The sequence below is a fragment of the Mustela putorius genome, unplaced genomic scaffold (genome assembly GCF_011764305.1).
Source record: "Mustela putorius furo isolate JIRA1106 unplaced genomic scaffold, ASM1176430v1.1 tig00000382_pilon_pilon_pilon, whole genome shotgun sequence".
Lineage (NCBI taxonomy): Eukaryota > Metazoa > Chordata > Mammalia > Carnivora > Mustelidae > Mustela > Mustela putorius.
In genome coordinates, this window is record NW_025421367.1 from 2,679,136 (window position 1) to 2,698,945 (window position 19,810).

The window sequence follows — 19,810 nt, forward strand, 5'->3', positions numbered from 1 at the left end:
GTTCACGACACACCACAGGTGCCCCAGAGCTGCTTACTGAGAACTAGTCAGTGAGGGTTTATTATATGCCACACACTGAGCACTCTGCCAAGTAATACCTTTCCATGCTTTCTCCAGATAATTCTCACTAGACCATCATAATTCTCATTTACAAACAAGGATACCAGGACTGTAGGAATTAAGCAACTTGCCTAAGGAGACAGAGCTGGTATGCCACCTTTGAGATCTGAACCCAGTTCTTTTTGACTAGAGCATGTGCTCTGAACTATACACTGGACTGCCTCAGCTACTACCACGCTAAAACATTTGACACACAACGCCACACAACGTGGTGTACACACACACACATGCATGCACACACACATACACACACACAGGAATATTATCCAGCCATAAAAAAGGAAATCCTGCCATTTACAAAAACATTCGTGAACCTGAAGGGCATCATGCCAAGTAAAATGAGCCAGACAGCGAAAGACAGATACTAGACGGCATCACCTCTACGTGGAATCTAAAAGAAAGCCAGAGTTGCTCACTTAAGTACTGTCATTCACAGACTGCTATCATGATCATCTACATTTCTAACACTGGCAACTTCTTTTTCAGTGGCAAAGAGAACTAGGGTTCATTAGAAGTATTTTAGTCAAGATCCAGTTGCAGAAAGGGTAGATTCAAAGTCAGAAGAACTGGCTTTTATGAAGCTAGCTGAATTGCTTAAACAGTTGGAAGAATTGTTTAACTTCTGTGGGCCTCCAATTCCTTACCTAGAAACAAAAGAGCCTAAATAGGGGCACCTGGGTGGCTCAGTGGGTTAAAGCCTCTGCCTTCGGCTAAGGTCATGATCCTGGGGTCCTGGAATCGAGCCCCAAATCGGGCTCTCTGCTCATTGGGAAGCCTGCTTCCTCCTCTCTCTCTGCCTGCCTCCCTGCCTACTTGTGATCTCTCTCTGTCAAATAAATAAATAAAATATTTAAAAAAAAACAAAAAACCATGTAACTGGGTGATGGACACTGGGGAGGGGTGTGTTGTACTGAGCACTGGGTAGTAAGACTGATCAGGCACAGCCTTGTACCCCCGACACAAATACCAAAGTATATGTTATTTGTATGCTAATTAATTGAATTTAAATTTTAAAAACACATTATTGTCTCTAGCACTGATCATCTCTTATTTGACAAACCAAATAATCTTCTACGTTAAATAAACCTCTTCATACACCTTGCTATTAGAGACCATTACTGACCTCCAAAAACACTACAGGGAAAATACTGTCTCAACATTGGTGATGGATCTGTTCAACCGGCAAGGACTCACATCAAATATATCTGCTGCACATGACTTCACTAAGTACAGTGACCACATCTTCATTCTATTTCCTGACATAACTCCAATTTACACACATGCCACAGAGGGGAGGTCGGTCCTCAACACCCTGGCAGAGATCCCAGGCCAGTGTGCAATCAAACTGGGCACTCCTTGCCAAGTCATGGTGGCAGGCAGGAATCCGCAGTCCTGTGGGCGGTACCTCTAACATACGGTGACAGCTAGGTCAGGGATAGGTGACATCGTCACACCCATAATCCCAAATCAGAGGAGGCCTGCAGGGTTCAGGTGCCAACATGAGATGACTGAAGTAAGCTACCTATTAGAAGATGGTAATTAGCAAATGATCTTTTCCTTAATGTCAAAATTGAGGGGCAGTGGGGATTGTGGCACATAGAAACCTCATCTAAAGAGCCACTGTTGAACTCCAACCCATGGCACCATCTGGGAGGATGGGCTATGCTGCCAGATATTCCAAGTTTCAAGAAAAGCTACAAATTCATTTTAAGCATCTTGCCTTTTCTGTAGTAAAAGACACCTAACATAAAGTTTGCCATCTTTACCATTTTTAGGTGTACAATTCAGTAGTGCTGACTATGTTCACATTATTACACAGCAGATCTCCAGAACTTTTTCCTCTTCCAAAACTGAAGTTCTATAGCTACTAAACAACTCTCCATTTCCCTTCCCTCAGGCCCCAGCCACCACCATCCTACTTGCTGCTCCTACCAGTGTCAATACTTTAGATACCTTGATTTTTAAAATGTTGGCCAACTCATCCCAATCAAAATTCCACCAGCACTTTTCAAAATGCTGGAACAAACAATCCTAAATTTGTAGGGAACTAGAGGAGACCTCGAATTGCTAAGGAAATGTTGAAAAAGAAAAGCAAAACTGAGGGCATCACGTTGCCTGATTTCAAGCTTTATTACAAAGCTGTGATCACCAAGACAGCATGGTACTGGCACAAAAACAGAGACATAGACCAGTGGAACAGAGTGCAGAGGCCAGATATGGACCCTCAACTCTATGGTCAAATAATCTTTGACAAAGCAGGAAAAAAATATACAGTGGAAAAAAGACAGTCTCTTCAAAAAATGGTGCTGGGAAAATTGGACAGCTATATGTAGAAGAATGAAACTCGACCATTCTCTTACACTGTACCCAAAGATAAACTCAAAATGGATAAAAGACCTCAACGTGAGGCAGGAATCCATCAGAATCCTAGAGGAGAACATAGGCAGTAACCTCTTTGACCTCGGCCTCAGCAACTTCTTTCAAGATATGTCTCCAGGGGCACCTGGGTGGCTCAGGGGGTTAAGCATCTGTCTTTGGCCCCCACTCTCTGCCTTCTTCTCTACCTACTTGTGATTGCTTGCTCTCTGTCAAATAAATAAATAAAATCTTTAAAAAATAGAAAAAAAAAAAAAAAGACATGTCTCCAAAGGCAAAGGAAACAAGTGAAAATGAACTTTTGGGACTTCTTCAAGATCAAAAGCTTCTGAACAACAAAGAAAACAGTCAACAAAACAAAGAATCAACCCAACAAGTGTTGGAGAGAATGTAGAGAAAGGGGAACGCTCTTACACTGTTGGTGGGAATGCAAGTTGATGCAGCCACTTTGGAAAACAGTGTGGAGATTCCTTAATAAATTAAAAACAGAGCTACCCTATGACCCTGCAGTTGCACTACAGGGTATTTACCCCAAAGATACAGATATAGTGAAAAGAAGGGCCATCTGTACCCCAATGTTCATAGCACAATGGCCACAATTGCCAAACTGTGGAAAGAGCCAAGATGCCCTTCAACAGACAAATGGGTAAATAAGATATAATCCATATATACAATGGAGTATTACGCCTCCATCAGAAAGGATGAATACCCAACTTTTGTATCAACATGGATGGGACTGGAAGAGATTATGTTGAGTGAAATAAGGCCAGCAGAGGGAGTCTATCATCATATGGTTTCACTTACTTGTGGAGCATGAGGAATAACACAGTGGACATTGGGACATGGAGAGGAGAAGTAAGTTGGGGGAAATTGGAGAGGGAGACAAAACATGAGAGACTGTGGATTCTGAGAAACAAACTAAGGGTTTTGGAGGGGAGAGGGTGGGGGTTGGGTGAGCCTGGTGGTGGGTATTAAGGAGGGCATGTATTGCATGGAGCACTGGGTGTGGTGCATAAACAGTGAATCTTGGAACACTGACAAAATAAAATTTAAAATCTTAAAATAAATAAATAAAATGTTGGCCAACTAATTAAGATTTTAACCATTCTGGCTGACTACCCATTTATGAATCCTTACTGACCACTTATGATTTCTCAGAGCACTTCAAAAGTTTCAGGAATGCCAAGCCAGCCAAAACACTGTGACATTAATACCATAGTCAGGGATAAATCTGGGGCTCAGATGTGCTCTTCTTGCCCAAATTTGTACTCTGAGAAAAGACTAAAGCTTTAAAATCTGCTTTACATGAATTCTTACCATGCCGGCTTGATGCAAGAACCACATGAGGTAGTCTTCCTGAATGTCCACAAGACTGGAAATCTCAGGAATGTAAAATGTATCATACTCCACATGCTTCACTTTGAGATTTACCTGATGAGGAATGAAATAAAGAAAATTAAAAACAAGACAAGTCAAAGAGGGCTTTCCATGGAAAACCTCAGTAGGACATTTGAGCCTACCATCTACTCAGCCCTCTCCCCACAGGCTCCTCTCTGTGCTCACCTTATATAACTTCTCTAGGAGCTTGAGAGCTGCTGTAATATAATTGTTAAACAGTACAGGAATTAAGAATGTCTTTCTTCCTCTCAGTAGATAAACGACCGCACCTTTATAGAGGTTTACCAGCTTCATGAAATATTTTGGGCATACCTGAGACCACCAGTTATCTTTAGAAAGAAAGAAAGAAAAGACATATTTCAGCATTATCCTTGATCGAGTGTTTATGTCTTCTGCCTACTAGCTAAAAACCGCTCCAGCTAAAAAATGAACATTAGTCTAAAATACGGTTTCCCAAAGCTGACTTTAAAAAGAATCCATTAAAGCATTTCTGGAGAGAGCAGGAGCTACAAAAGAATCCCTCGAGCTTTTTGTGTAATGCTTGATCTGATTTTTTTTCCCCCCTCCAAGACCCATTCAGAGAGCTAAGCTAGAAATTCAGTTCCAAAGGTCCATATGGACAAGATGCTGAGGCACCTGTTGTGGGCAGGAGCATTCACGTCTCCTCATTCTTGCTGCCCCCCTCACCTCTGCCTCCACCTACATGCTGTGCCGGGGATGCAAAGGACCACATGCCCCTGAACACAGGGCAATCACACCCTCCCTTCAAGGGGGATGTTAGTGGAAAACTACTATTTCTGTTTCTCCCCAAACCGTGCTTTCTCATAACCAGAGAAGAAGGCTCAAGCATTGGTTTCCACATTGTCAGAAGTGAATTCAGCCATATTGAAATACTTAGCAGATGAAATGATAGGATGTCTGTTATTTTTAAAAAATATTTCAGCAAAAATATAAAGGTGGTGATAGGGGGAATACAGAAAACAGAAAGGGCAAAATACTAATAATCATGAATCTTTGTGTGAATGGGTACCTGCAGTGGTTTCCATACACTTTGGGATATTCTTTTAAATTTAAATTACTTTAATTAGCAGTTAAAAACAAGCGTAAAACTTAACAACTCTGATCTCTCTGCATGGCCCTACCTAGAAAAAATTAAAATTAAAAAAAAAAAAAACACCAAAAAACAAAAACGAAAACCAAAACTTAAACATCAGGTAATGTTCCTTCGGAGATCGCCATCCTCTACCTCACGGTCTACTAGAATACCTGAAAAAATATGCCCCTCGGGGCTTCAATCTTAAAAAAAGCAAAATGAAGAACTAACATATTCCTAGTGCTTTATTATTTCTGTTTTAAATCTTCTGCAAAGGTGGAAGCAATATGGAAAAGCCGGGATTCCATCCTCAGGAACACAGGTCTCTTTACTCATGGGGAGACACACTCAAGTAACATCCTAGTCCACATGGAACGCAGAAGTTACTGAGTTGCAATGAACACCTGAAAAAAATTTACCAGAAAAAATAAATAAATAAATAAAAGGGAAAAGCCAGGTGACAGACTTTCTGCACTTGATTAACAAAAACATCTCAGGCGCTACTCCCATGAGAGACACTCTCCAATTCACTGAGGAACGGAAGGTTCTTATCTCAGCAAAGTGTCCGTGGCCTGCAAAAATCAGTGTGGACTCAACTGTCCTAAAAAAGAAAAACAGAACAAACATTGGGTAAGTCTCCACTAGGTCATTTTCTTCCTCTCCTCTTTTGGAGACCTGTGCATCACACCAAACTGTTCATTTCACTCCCACCCCCTAAATTAGGTAAGGGAGAAAGTGCAACAGAGGGACAATAATTTTTGAGATGCTATTAACAACTAGCAAAGGTAGGAGATGAAAAAAGTAGTTTAAAGTTGCATAATCTAACCTTGTGAATATTTAAAAATCAAGATTAGTCTGGCATGAATCATCTCAAATAACGTAAATAATGGTTCAATTTGCTCATCGTGCAAATATGGCCAGTTAGAGGACAAGCAGCAAAGAAAGGTAAGATCTGAATGGTAAGCATATTAAATGGCAACAAATAGATTCTCGCTCGGCTCTCAGTCCACTGAGAGTCAGTGGTCACACCAATAAAATAAAAAGTACAAAACCACTGGTATTGAGATTCACAAATTCACCTAATACTTTGCTGGGGTTTGTATCCAGCCGCAGAATGGCCATGGCCAGGGGAATGGTCAGCGTTATGTAATACTTGGAATCCTGGAGCAGGGGGAACTCCGGTAGTATTAAATAGATTCTCATGGCTTCAACATCTGGTGGTGAACTCGACAACTGAGGAATTAGGCAACTTTCAAAGCTGTTCAAGATCTGCATGAAAGAAAAGAATACTGAGAAATTCTAACGTGCCTGAGATTTAGTTACCTTACCTCTAAATATAAGGTATTCGATATCTCAACTCCCATTCACTCAGTATATGCACCGGGGCACTCAAGAGATACATCAATGGAACAAAAAGCCAAAAATCCCCACCCCTGCAGACCTTACTCTGGGAGGGCATTTGCTTAGAAAGAGTTAAGCTAAGAAGAAAGCCAAAGGAAGGTCAAATTCCCATAGTGAATATTTTAGAGTTAAGATTTATAAAAGATTTTTGCCTTTTTATCTTACTCTTTGTTTCTCTTGAAAGTTGAATTACTACAAGATGGGATCGGGAGGGAGACAAACCATAGGAGACTCTTAATCTCACAAAACAAACTGAGGGTTGTCGGGGGAAGGCAGGTAGGGAGAGGGTGGTTGAGTTATGGACATTGGGGAGGGTATGTGCTACAGTGAGTGCTGTGAGATGTGTAAGCCTGATGATTCACAGACCTGTACCCCTGGAGCAAATATTACATTATATGTTAATAAAAATAATTTTAAAGAAGAAAGTTGAATCACTGCAATGCAAAAATGCATTTTTTTTTTTTTAAATACACTCTGTAAATGTAAGGAACTTACCTGTTCTAGAATCATGGAGTGTTGAGAGCTCATTAATTTTTCAAATAACACTCTCGTTGAGTTCAGGTCAATCCCAGGGATTTTGGGACTTGTTTTAAAATGTTCATCAATTCTAAACAAAAATTTTAAAAGTGTGTAATAAAAGAAAACAAAGCAAACACTCTGATAGGAATTAGAAATGGGAAACAAAATAGTCTGTCCCTACTGATTGGATTTAAAGTTTGCCTAGTGGACAAGTTGCATAAAAATACTACACTTCAGGGGCGCCTGGGTGGCTCAGTCGTTTAACATCTGCCTTCCGCTCAGGTCATGATCCCAGGTTCCTGGGATTGAGCCCCGCATCAGGCTCCCTGCTCGACAGGAGGCTTGCTTCTCCCTCTCCCACTCCCCCTGCTCCTGTTCCCTCTCTTGCTGTGTCTCTCTCTGTCAAATAACTAGATCTAAAAAAAAAAAAAAAAAGGCAAATAAAACTACATTTCAAGAAAGTCCCACAGAATCAAGCTCTGGAACCCCTTTGTCAAGATGATCTTAAAATTTTCAAGTTTTCTTTCTTTCCATTCAAAGTACAAGCAAGGATCATCATTTCCATTTGAGGCTATCTTGAAATTTATAAGCAGAGTGTTATTTCCCTGATTTACTCTTGAATTTTTGCCTTTTTCTGTAATTTTGGTACACTGACCTAGAGATAGATGCCGTATTGAGGGGCAAAACACACCCCCTGTGCAAACCGGCCCACTCATCAACAAATGGCAGGCAGAACAAACTTCCTCTAAAGCTTTTCTCAGTAATTTTTTTAAAAAAGCAGATCTACAACAAATACAAAGTTAGTGTCTCTCTGAGTTTACACAGGGGATACAATTACATACACCTAAGGACTAATTTCACCACTACTGTTTTTTTAACTTCCTAGCAACTAATCATTTTTTTCTAACCTTAAATAAAATCTTGGCCTTTTAGAGACTTTTAGAGAATATCTCTTAAATTCCTACTCTTGAACATTACCACATCTATTAATTACAAAAGAACTCTGCATTTGCAAAAGAGGCTACTGTTTATGAGTAATGGACACATTCAAACAGTTTTAACACCATCTGACAGCAATGCTGTAATTTATAAAAACATAAGTAGATTTTCTAACATTAAAAAAATCATAATTATATGTACTGAAGCTTAAATGGTCAAATAAAGAGATGCTTGGGCTTTGTTTGTTGGGTCTTTTGTTATTTTTACTCTAAAAATAAATCTACCCCAAACACAGAAATGAATTCTGGTGTCCTTTATGTAACCTTCCATATGCTTTGAGGTATTTTTTGCCATGCTGTTAAGAAAAGACAAAATATTTTATCTATTTTATCTAAATGTATTTATGCTTTGTAAAAATGGTCTTCACTTTAATTGGTTTCCTGTGAGGCATTCTGCATAAACTACATAAGCAGGACTCCTGAAATAGCACAGCTGTCAGTTAAAAAAAAAAAGACTTTAGCCACATCTCTATGGAATTTATGAAACTAAAGATGAATAGCCTGACAAATCGGGCTAAGGGCCATTCCAACCCTTCATAAAAACCTAATCTTCTAGAACAAGGTTTCTCTGCCTTGGTGCTATTGACTTTTGGGGCCAAATAATTCCTTGTTGGATGGATAGGATTGTGGGGTGCTTTGCAACACCCTTGGTTTTTACCCGCTGGATGCCAGCAGTATTACCCCCCACCATTGGAACAACCAATAAATGTCACCAGACATTGCTAAATGTCCCCTCGGTTGAAAACCACGGTCCTAAAAGACCAACATCAGCACAATCCAGGATATTTTCCCGGGAGGAAAAGGCTAAATACTAAGTCTGAAATAAACTGGAAGAGCTCATTTCAGCCACCCTAATGATATAAGTACATGACCTGGCAATCTCTAGCTGACACTGAAGAGAGTTTCTGAATTGACCTCTGGCAACCCAAGTAGGGACATAAATTTTTGGTGGGGGATGGAGTGGGATTCACACACAGAACTGAATTCTAAATCTTCTTGGGATTTCATTCACCTGGTCACTGGCAAAAAAGGACTAGAGATGATCAGGACTTGGGATCACCAGAGTTCAAAGAGCTCTGCTGCATGAGGTTCCCAAGGGGTATATTTGCAAAAGTGGTAAGGCCAAGCAAGGAAATGCCATTTACTACTTGGAAATTCAGCCCAAATGGCACACCCTGGTGAACTAAGCTAGACCTAAGTCCAAGGAGCTTCTACAGCTTCCTTGGAACATCCCCCTAAGCTCGCTCTTTTTGAGAAGAGTAAAACCTCTGGGAAAGCAATCCAATGAAACTGAGATTACTTGAAGAATTAAGGATTTAAAAACAAATATGGTACACATGTTGGGGGTAACATTTTAGAATGCCCTAAGAAATCCTGCTGTTGATTACATCAACTCTCTCTGAGATAGTCTCGCTCTTTGCTAACCTTTGCCAACCAGGCATGAATCAGCATTGCCCTTCCTGACATCCTCTTGTTCATCATTATTAGGCATTCCAGTTTTTGCACAAATCATCAGCCTATCCACTGAATTAAGGCCAACCAGCATCAAAGAGAACAGAAGTCTTTGCATCACATGTGGGTATTTTTTTTAAGATTCTAAATCACTTACTTTTTTTCAAGAAAACTTCCATTCCAACAGGCTGCGGAAGATAAGATCTGAACAACACCACTGCTCAGAAAGAAAAAGGTGGGCAAGCCTTTAATAATCACAAAGAAATAGTTATTCAAGCCTCAACAACAGGTTAGTTATCTAGTCCAGGATTTCATTAACAGCAGCTTTCCTAGCCAGATGAATCCCTGGAAAATGTACTCTTGCTGTGGAGAAACACTGTGTCTCAAAATGGACAAGTACTTAAATTTTCCATAAGTCGTGTTAAAATCAAAAGTACCAAGCGACTGAAAGAACGACTCTTGCACTGATTACCATCTTGAACAACCTTCCACCATCAACCATCTAAGATATTCCCCAGCTCATCTCCAAACATATAATCACAAAAGAAAAGCTCAGCTGTTATCTCCCAAACACAGAAATTGTCTTTGCAAAATAATAAATGAACAACCATTTCCTTCTATCGTGTTTCCTACCTGAGAAAGAAATTGAAAATAAGTGAAAATGAGTGTTTATCCCTATTACCTATATAACAGAGGTTCTGGGAAAACAGCTAGTTTCTGAGAGCCCAGAAAAAAGCTGTGTGTGAAGAGTCCTGGACCCTCTCAGTTAGTATATGGAAAAGGGAAGAAACACAACAAAAACGTGGTTAAGGAGGGGGTTGCGGTAATTGCTGGTAATGAGAGAATCTGGCTCAAGAAAGTTCTCTAGAGATCACTTCCTCCATCCCCTCATTTTATAAATAAGAAAACTTCGAATGAGTCAACTGTCAAGGTCCCAGCAAAGGGGAAGCCACCTGCCCCTACCTGGATGAGTCTTGTCCTCTTCCCTTACCCCTACATCCTCCCAGACTGAATTCCCTATCAGAGCCACTTAGGGTTAGAGAAACTCTGAGGACATGAGCTACTGGAGGTCATTCCCAAGGATCCCTTGGTACAGCCCAAAGTTTAGGGCCCTGGTCATTTGCCCTACTGTATTCTATGTCACAAAGCAAGATGTATTATACCCATTTCAGTGTATACCACTGAGTAGACAGAGTGTGATTCATTCACTTACTAGGTTCTGCAGAAAAATGAAAATGCTAAGGAAAGTCAATGAAAATGCATAAAAATGTGCAGGACAGAATTCTCCTTTAAAATAAACTTGATCAGGGGCACCTGGGTGGCTCAGTGGGTTAAAGCCTCTGCCTTTGGCTCAGGTCATGATCCCGGGGTCCTGGGATCAAGCCCCACATCGGGCTCTCTGCTCAATAGGGAGCCTGCTTCCCCCTCTCTCTCCACCTGCTTCTCTGCCTACTTGTGATCTCTCTTTCTGTCAAATAAATAAATAAATAAAAATCTTTTTTAAAAAGTAATAAAACAAAATAAACTTGGTCAAAGGCTTCAATCCTTTTCACTTGATTTTCTCAACCTGACATTAAAGTGCCATCTCAGCTAATCAATTTTCAATGTAAAAATGCTAAATATTATTCAAGATTAGGTAAGATAACAGCTGTCTTACTTTTGGGATACTTTGGGTTATGCAGATGAAGAAAATCTTGGGGACAAACAACCATAACCCTGAGCTTTTTTTTTTTAGCAGAAAGGCCAACTCACCTTCATCAGTCAGGATTTTTAAGATATGAACAAGGTAAGTTTAAGGGACACACTCTGAGAGAATGGGGGAACAATCTATTATGTTTTCTGGGCCTAAGGACACTAAATCCTCAAGAAATATGTGGCCAAAAAAAAAAAAAAAAGGATTCCCTAAAATAAAAAATTCCATGTATATTTACAACCTCAATATGGAAGTAAGGGAAATTACTAAGCTAGAACATTCCAATATACCCTGTAAAAAATAAAATGAAAACAAGCAGCCACATACTTGATTGTATTTGCATTATTGTGTTCTGAGAGTTTTTGTCTCCAAACTGCTATGGTTTCATCATTTATTAAACTGGTGTAATGTGCTTGGTTCATCGTCCTGAAGTCAACGGCAGGGGAAGAATTCTAGAGGATTAAGTAAAACAGTAAAAAAGAGAAATTATGTAGGATGGATCTTTTCTCTTTCTGCTGACATATTCTCCATTTTGGGTTTCATAGAGTGCGGGTGCACTGCCCACATACCCCTCTTCACTCCCTCACCACTGCAGGTGTCAGCTCCAGACAGGTACTGGCTGGGCTGCTCTCCGCATTTCGAATTTCTGAATGCATTTCGAATTTCTTAAGTTCTGGGGCTAATGGTTCACCCCTTCAACATCTGGTGGCAGGAAGAGGTGGAGTACAAAGGCCTAGCCCCCTCCCATCTACTCAGGACTGGGGAAAAGCCAACCTGACCTCAGAACTCCCAAGGAGACTGGCTGAGGCCTCTGTTACACTGACCTGCAGTCTCTCCCTCTACCCAACCCCACCTCCTTCATCCCCAAATAGATGCCCTTCTACCCCCCCACCCCAAAAAACTTTCTCAACATAAATCTCAGTCTCAGAGACTATTCACCAGAGAAACAAGCCCAATATGGCTTTTCCACACTTCTTTCCCCTCTGCTTTGAATCACTATAACCTCAAGGTTTTTAAGGTAGTAATCATTTGCCATAACTATTCAACTAACTCCGACAAAATATATCATTAAAAAGTTCAGTTATAATGTACAGTATAATCTATGAAAGCTTAATGCCTTTTAATTTCTTGTTCCAGGTATACAGTTATACATTTATAAGAAAGCTAGCAGAAAGGACATGTCAATAATAACCTTAAAAATTCCCAGTGCTACTGGGTATTTACCCCAAAGATATAGATGTAGTGAAAAGAAGGGCCATCTGTACCCCAATGGCCACGGTCGCCAAACTGTGGAAAGAACCAAGATGCCCTTCAACGGATGAATGGATAAGGAAGATATGGTCCATATATACTATGGAGTATTATGCCTCCATCAGAAAGGACGAATACCCAACTTTTGTAGCAACATGGACGGGACTGGAGGAGATTATGCTGAGTGAAATAAGTCAAGCAGAGTCAATTATCATATGTTTCACTTATTTGTGGGGCATAACAAATAGCATGGAGGACATGGGGAGTTAGAGCGGAGAAGGGAGTTGGGGGAAATTGGAAGGGGAGGTGAACCATGAGAGACTATGGACTCTGAAAAACAATCTGAGCGTTTTGAAGGGGCGGGGGGGGGTGGGAGGTCAGAGTACCAGGTGGTGGGTATTATAGAGGGTATGGATTGCATGGAGCACTGGGTGTGATGCAAAAATAATGAATACTCTTATGCTGAAAATAAATAAAAAATAAATTAAAAAATAAACTCATTCTCACTGCGAATAAATAAATAAATAAATAAAAATAAAAAAATAATAAAAAATTCCCAGTGCTGCACAGCATTCTATATCCTTTATTCAGAAAGATCTAAAAAAAATAAAATAAAATAAAAAATAAGCACTTTTATTTTGTAAAATGTATCTTATTCAACTGATATTTCCCAAATCCTGTTCCTGATATAGAACTAAGAAAAAGTTGAAAGTGCTTTATACCCCCATTACTGTCACTAGAAAAATGAGAAACAATTATATTAAACCATTCATCCATCAATTCATAAGATGATTGTTTTTTTTCTTCTTTGTACCGACACATAAAAAGACAACTTCCATGTTTGGGTTATGGACATTGCGGGGGTATGTGCTATGGTGTGAAGTGTGTAAACTGACGATGCACAGACCTGTATCCCTGGGGCTAATAATACCTTATATCTTAATAAAAAATTTAAAAAAATTTTTAAAAAAGACAACTTCCAAAGTAAATTTTCTTGGTTACGTCCCCTAGTTTTGAGTTAAGATATCATAATAAGGGGAAAGAAAGAGCACATGTAACAAGTAACAAATTGGAAACATTTGCCGAAATTTCTGATCATCTGGGTCTTGATCATACTTTACTAAAATGGCCACAGACAGTTATAAGAGAACAAAAGTGGAAAATCACAAGATAAAGCGGACACTTGGAAACAGACAAGCAAGACTGCCCCTTCACCCTGGTCTTAAAACTACTGTTGCCTACTTTTTAATGACTCTCCCCATTCACAGGGAAGCTGAACAGACTCTGACACATACTTACTTTAAAATAAATATGGAACTATTTTCTTATTCTTCATCATACGTCCAATAAACTACAGGTGACTTGATGAAGTATACTCTCAGAATCACTTAAAGACCCAAGAAAAGGTTATCAATTTTCTGTGTCTTCTAATTATATACAGGCCAAAAAAAAATTTGATCTAGGGTGTTCCCAACTTTGGATCACCAGAGCTTTCAAAATCTTGACGGCTAAGTCACACTCTAGACAACTAAATCAGAGTCTTGAGAGACATCAGTGTTTTTTTAAAATCCCCTAGGTGATTTCTGTGGGCAACCGAGGTTGAGAATAACCGTTGGGAAAAGAAAATTACGTCACCTAGGCTGGTTTGCAGGCATATGAGCTTAAACACGCACACACAAGCACACCTAACATCCTAAGCACATTCCCTCTTCAAGCCTATGCAGCAAACAACATAAAAGGAAAAGGAGGGACTATGCCCTGCACTCCCTAAATTGCCAAGACGTGGAATCCAATGTAGGAAAGCAGTATCTGTACGCAACTCCCCCCTTCCCCTCTTCTATCTGAGACCTGGCGTTAGCGGAAGGAGTTGCATTTATAAAAATGGAGCCTATCATAATACAGACGCTTTCTCTTAGGTTAAGTGATTCTTCAGGTGTTATGGTAACGCAGTAAACACGTGATTTTCTCAGTCTAAACTGTGTCTAAACTGTCTGTTTCACAGTGTCTAAGTAAATATGTACAGCCTCCACTTCTAAAGAGTGAGTAACACCTTCCTAAGGGATAGTCAACTTTTAGTTTCTTTTTTGTTATCTTACATTTTTAATGCAGACCACTCTTATTAGTTGTTTAACTTTTCACTGTCCTATTTCTCTAATATGGCATTATTTTATATCCTTTTCATCAATGTTTTGTTTTCTAGTCCCAATGGTGCTAACTGCAATACATTTTAAAAACAACCCCTTAGATCAGATCTCATATTTATAAAAGTATAAAACTGACTTTTATACTGGCTTTCATAGGCAAATTAAAATTGGATAATATTATTCAACTCAATTTCTTAGGGAAATGAATGCTTCAAACTCTACTTGTCGACAAAAGTTACTATCCTACAGAGATTCAGTGCTTTTCGTATTTCATTTCACTGGCATTTTGAAGAAATGCAAAATAATCTCTGTTTTCCTCAAGATTTCTCTGTGAAGCACTGAAGCTGGGCCCAAAATAGGTCTAAAGCAGCAGTTCCAAATCACCCCAGATGGCAGCACTAAACAGAACCTTCTCCAGGCTCCTGACTTGGAAAATATCTAGTTGTCAGTTTCCACTGTCCAACCTGCAGCCTCAGGCTCCAGCATAACCTCTTCTACCAAATCACAGACTTTCACTGACTAGAAGGCAAGAACATTGTGTATTTAAAGATGGCAAAGTATCAGATGAATGGGGAGAAATTTCCAGGACTCAAAGGGGCCGCCGGTCTCCACAGTTCCTATTTTCTTCCCAACCAACTCTGACTCCTCTATCATCACAAACAGCTCTTCCCTGCTGTTCCATGAGAGGGTAAGGATCCATGCACGATATATAGTAGGTCCTCCCTACAAGCTGGTTGAATAAAATTGGGTGGGGGAGGGGAGGGGAGGGGAGGGTGCCCAAAAGCAAGGAAGGGAGTGGAGGGCTGAAAACAGAACTGTGTCCCAGGTTTCAGAATGACTTCCCTTGTCCAGGAGGAGGGGAGGGATTACTGCTCTGTCACAGATTATTATCTGGACCATATTCTCCTCTACCTGCAATGCTGAAAGATACTGGAACATCATTCTTCCTGACTTACCCACTAGAGTGACGCAGGACACAATGTGAAATTTTAGTGTGGTGTTATGAGCAGATGATAAATAATAAAGGATATCTGAATATTGCATCATCTCTTTTATATTTAGCATATACTCAATCACATCAAACAAACCCACTAAGTTCTCAAGTACCCATCATTTGTTGCTACCTAATAGGGAAGAAAGGGAAAGTCAAATAATGCCAAAGTATGAATTCTCTAGGCCTCCTTAAATATCTTTTGGAACAAATGTAGACATAAACAAATGATTTTAAATTATAAATTAGAACTCTATGATTAAAATACCAGGAAAATTACTGGCACTTCAAGGAAGCAAAATGGAGAGAACATCTTCAAGATCAGTTGGCTTACCTTAATAAGATAAAATTGGTAGAAACAAAGAGTAATATTGCTCTCATGTAATTATTTATTAAAATAAATACTGGTTCACCATTATTCCACCCCCAAAATAATAGTCGAAAGAATTTTTTACCTCATATTTGGAGCAAAGTACAAAAGTTTGGTCTCCTCCAGAGAAGATTTGTTTAACAATATGGTATTTAAAGCGATCTGTCAAAAAAATTTTTTCAAGAGCATATTTTTCAGTAATTAAGCTTTTTCCTTGATCCCCTTTCCTAATACTCCAAAATATGCTTCAGACTGCTTTCCTATCCATTTTATTTATGTCAAGGAAGAAACCTCTCCTGGCTCTGTGCCCAAAACTGTTTCTACTTCAATTAAAAATAAATGTACAAAATGGTATTCTCCCCTCCAACTCTCCCCCTAGCCCCTCCCCAACAGCAAGCTAGGATGTTGTTTCCATTTTTCATTCTAATCTTTCCAGCCACTGATGTGCAGTTTAAAACGGTCACTAGAGGAGCCTGGGTGGCTCAGTCGTTAAGCTTCTGCCTTCAGCTCAGGTCATGATCCCAGGATCCTGGGATCCAGCTCTGCATAGGGCTCCCTCTCGGCCAGAAGCGTGCTTCTCCCTCTCCCACTCTCCCTGCTTGTGTTTCCTCTCTCGCTGTCTCTGTCTGTCAAATGAATAAATAAAATCTTAAAAAATGAATAAATAAAAGTCACTGATATCAACAGTAACACTGTCTGAGTGTGCTGTTCTCCAGCCTCTCCAGGATGACGCTTGTCCTCCAAGGACCTCCGTTTCCTACTCTCTGCTTTATCTCCCATCCACGGTGACCCTCCAACACCGCCAACATTGCTTTCATTCCCAATATACCGCACTATCCCCTGTCTCTACATCTTTTCCTTCCACCACTCTCAATGCAAACTGTACTTTCCACCATGGTGCCTCCTACAGCGCGGCGGCCATGGTGCTTCTGTGCTACTCACTACTGCTCGCTCTCTCACAGTCCTCTACCTGGCTAACTCCAAATCAGGCTTTAAGACACAGCTCAAACTTCCTCTAACCGGAATACTCCCAGATGCCCTCCTCTGTGCTCCCACACTCCCATGAAGGGTCCTAAAACCACAGCCTTTACATGATGAATGGAAATTTATCTACTTACGTTATAAAATCATTTTGGCAGACATCCAAACACAAATTTATGATCACACAAGTTAGGTTCTAATCAAACTTCAAAAAGTTGTGATTTCAAATTAACCTATACAACAGCTAAGTTTATGAAATTGCTTTTTTTTTCTTAAATACATGCATTCCCAGCATGTCTACAACGCCTTGGTGTAAAAGAAATTCTCAAACGGCAGAGGACACCTAGCCATTCTTTCACTTTGGGGAACATCATCAAAACCAAATCTTATTTATTTTGTATTTTGAGTTCCACTGCATTTTTATATGCTCATATATTCATTCCATAAATCTTTCTTGACTGAGAAGTCTGTGCCAGGCCTTGTGCTGTACCCAGGTTTTACAAAGAAGACTCAGTCCCCTGCACATAAGTTTCTTATAATCTAGTAGGAAACTTATGGTAGTTATTGTTTAAAAAAAATCCTAATCAAGGCATAAGTCACTTTATAGTCTTCAAAATCAAGTTATTATTAAATCACACTTCTTTTTAATGACTCTCCAGCTGCTTGTCAGCTGCTGGATTCATTATTTCAAGTCATTCATACTGAGTGACTGACTTACTTTGATTTCCAATGAAATGAACGCTGTGTTATTTAACTATTTTTTTTTAAGAGAAGAAAACAATGGCATAAAAAGAAATCATGTCATGTTATGATCAGAATAGCAAAAGCAAAAGGAAACTAACAGCATAAGCATTGAGGACAGGCTCTAGAGTGAGGCAGACCTAGTTTTAATTCCTGCCCCCAAAATCTCTGTGATGTTGACAAGTTACTTAACCTCCTTAAGACTCAATTTCCCCATCTACAACATGAAATAATAACCACGAATTCTTAAGGTTGTTTTCAGTGCTTAGCATAAGTAAGTAATAGAGCTTGGTTACATAAACATTAACTTTTATTAACAGCAATAATAACAAATAAAATTTATACACCACTACCAAGGTCCCTAGGGCCAAAATAACGTGATTTTTTTTTTTTGCTTACTCTCAACTGAGATCTCTAGTATCTCAATTATAGACCCTCATGCATAGTAACTACTCAAATAACTGTTGATTAATGTTAAAAAAAAAAAAAAAAGCTCTCATACTCATTTCCTCCAAAAGACTCCAAGGTCATATACAGATATGTGCTCTATAAACAATATTTTGTTATATTTTAAAATAACATTACATTCCAATGAAAATCGCTCTTACCGGCTCTGGCTGAAAGCTGGCCACTATGAGCGGCCCAGTACCCTTTCACAGGGGATGGGCACTTAACGTTACAAGTGTGCCCTGTTCCTAATTGACCTCTTGCTCCACAACCAAATGCATAGATGAGTCCAGAAGAAGGCACGAAGGCTAGGGTGTGTTGTCTGGGGAAAAATAAATTCATATATCAGCATAGTTTCTACTGCTAGTGATATACACTGAGACTGACTTTCAGCACCCCCACACGAGCACAGCACTGTCTCTGGGTACCCCCTAGAAATGCCCCACACTGACTTCTGACTGTTATTGCAGTGGCTGGCTCTCCATTATCTCTGAGACTCTAAGCAATGAGGAAGATGGCAGCACTTGGAAAAGGCTGAATGACCAGCTGCATCAGGCCTTCGAGATGACAGGGAAGAAGCAGGGTACACCAGGCAAAATTTCCAAGAAGTTCTTTGCGGCTCTCTCACTTTCCTTTCTTCATGTCTTCTTCCCTGCTAGTCTTTATCCCAAAATAAGTCTCATGTCCCCATCCTGCTCCCCTCATCTAAAACCTGTCTTTGCCATACTCTACTCGGATAGGACTTTCTCCAAATTTCACTGTAGCTGTGTACGCAGCCAAGATCTCTTAAAATGCTGGTAGTCAGAGGGGTGCCTGGGAGGCTTGGTCAGTTAAGCCTTGGCCTTCAGCTTAGGTCATGATACCAGCGGTCCTGGCATTGAGCCCTATATCCTGGCTCCAGGCTTCAGGCTCAGCAGAGAGTCTGCTTCTCCTTCTGCCCCTCCCCCTGCTCTCTCTCTTTCTCTTAGATAAATAAAATCTTTAAAAAAAAATGTTAATGATTAAGTCTAACCACATGCTCTGTCATTACAAAGACAAGATTCATTTCAAGGTCTTAACAGACACTAGGAAACTCTTCAGGGCACTCACCTGCCACAAGCAATCTGTGTTACTTCACTGCCCATCAGCTCCAGAACTCTTCTTGGATTAACCTCATCATTCATGGAATCATGTCCAAGTTGTCCACAGGAACCCGCACCAAAGGTAAATACACCTCCACTCTAACAAGGGAAAAACATGACATGACTACATTGTATCTGAGTTTTGAGTACACCCCTTGAAAAGCCTCTGTACACAAGATTCATATCACAACAGTGTGTACAAGAACACAACACTCACTTGATCATTCACCAAAATGCCTTCTTTGCAATGTTCATTAAGTAGAAAAGTAATTTAAAAAAAAAAGATATTAAGAACTATATCTTTATGGACCAAAGACAGCACTGCTCAAGGGACCATGTGCCATCTGCAAATTTCCAAAGCACAATGATGTGCTAGGAAGCAAAACAAAATGAGGGGAAACAGAGATAGGTGAAATGAGATGACTTTGCACAATCACTCATATATAAGAAATTAAATGCTCTACAACCCATTGGTAAGTTAGCTACTTTTTTTTTCCTTTACAAATGAATTTATTCTAAAATTTTTTTCAATGATCACTGTTTAAGATATCATTTACCTTTTTTTAAAATAATTTTTATTTTTTATAAACATATAATATATTTTTATGCCCTGCGGTACAGGTATGTGAATCACCAGGTTTACACACTTCACAGCACTCACCATAGCACATACCCTCCCCCAATGTCCATAACCCCACCCCCCTTCTACTCTCA

General features: G+C 39.8%; 1 protein-coding gene across 4 annotated transcripts in view; it reads right to left on the reverse strand.

The window, feature by feature from the left end:
- Positions 1 to 19,810, reverse strand: part of HERC3 (HECT and RLD domain containing E3 ubiquitin protein ligase 3) — a 124,283-nt gene that overhangs the window by 41,721 nt on the left and 62,752 nt on the right. For 3 of the 4 annotated variants that reach the window (XM_045079375.1, XM_045079373.1, XM_045079376.1), the window contains 9 exons: positions 19,065 to 19,195; positions 18,137 to 18,297; positions 15,892 to 15,968; positions 11,378 to 11,502; positions 9,515 to 9,574; positions 6,884 to 6,995; positions 6,067 to 6,256; positions 4,060 to 4,223; positions 3,814 to 3,927 (listed from right to left, as the gene is read on the reverse strand). In XM_045079375.1, the coding sequence (XP_044935310.1) occupies positions 3,814 to 3,927; positions 4,060 to 4,223; positions 6,067 to 6,256; positions 6,884 to 6,995; positions 9,515 to 9,574; positions 11,378 to 11,502; positions 15,892 to 15,968; positions 18,137 to 18,297; positions 19,065 to 19,195 (1,134 nt within the window). The remainder of the gene's footprint in view (positions 1 to 3,813; positions 3,928 to 4,059; positions 4,224 to 6,066; positions 6,257 to 6,883; positions 6,996 to 9,514; positions 9,575 to 11,377; positions 11,503 to 15,891; positions 15,969 to 18,136; positions 18,298 to 19,064; positions 19,196 to 19,810) is intronic. The other variant, XM_045079374.1, reaches the window with a different exon arrangement.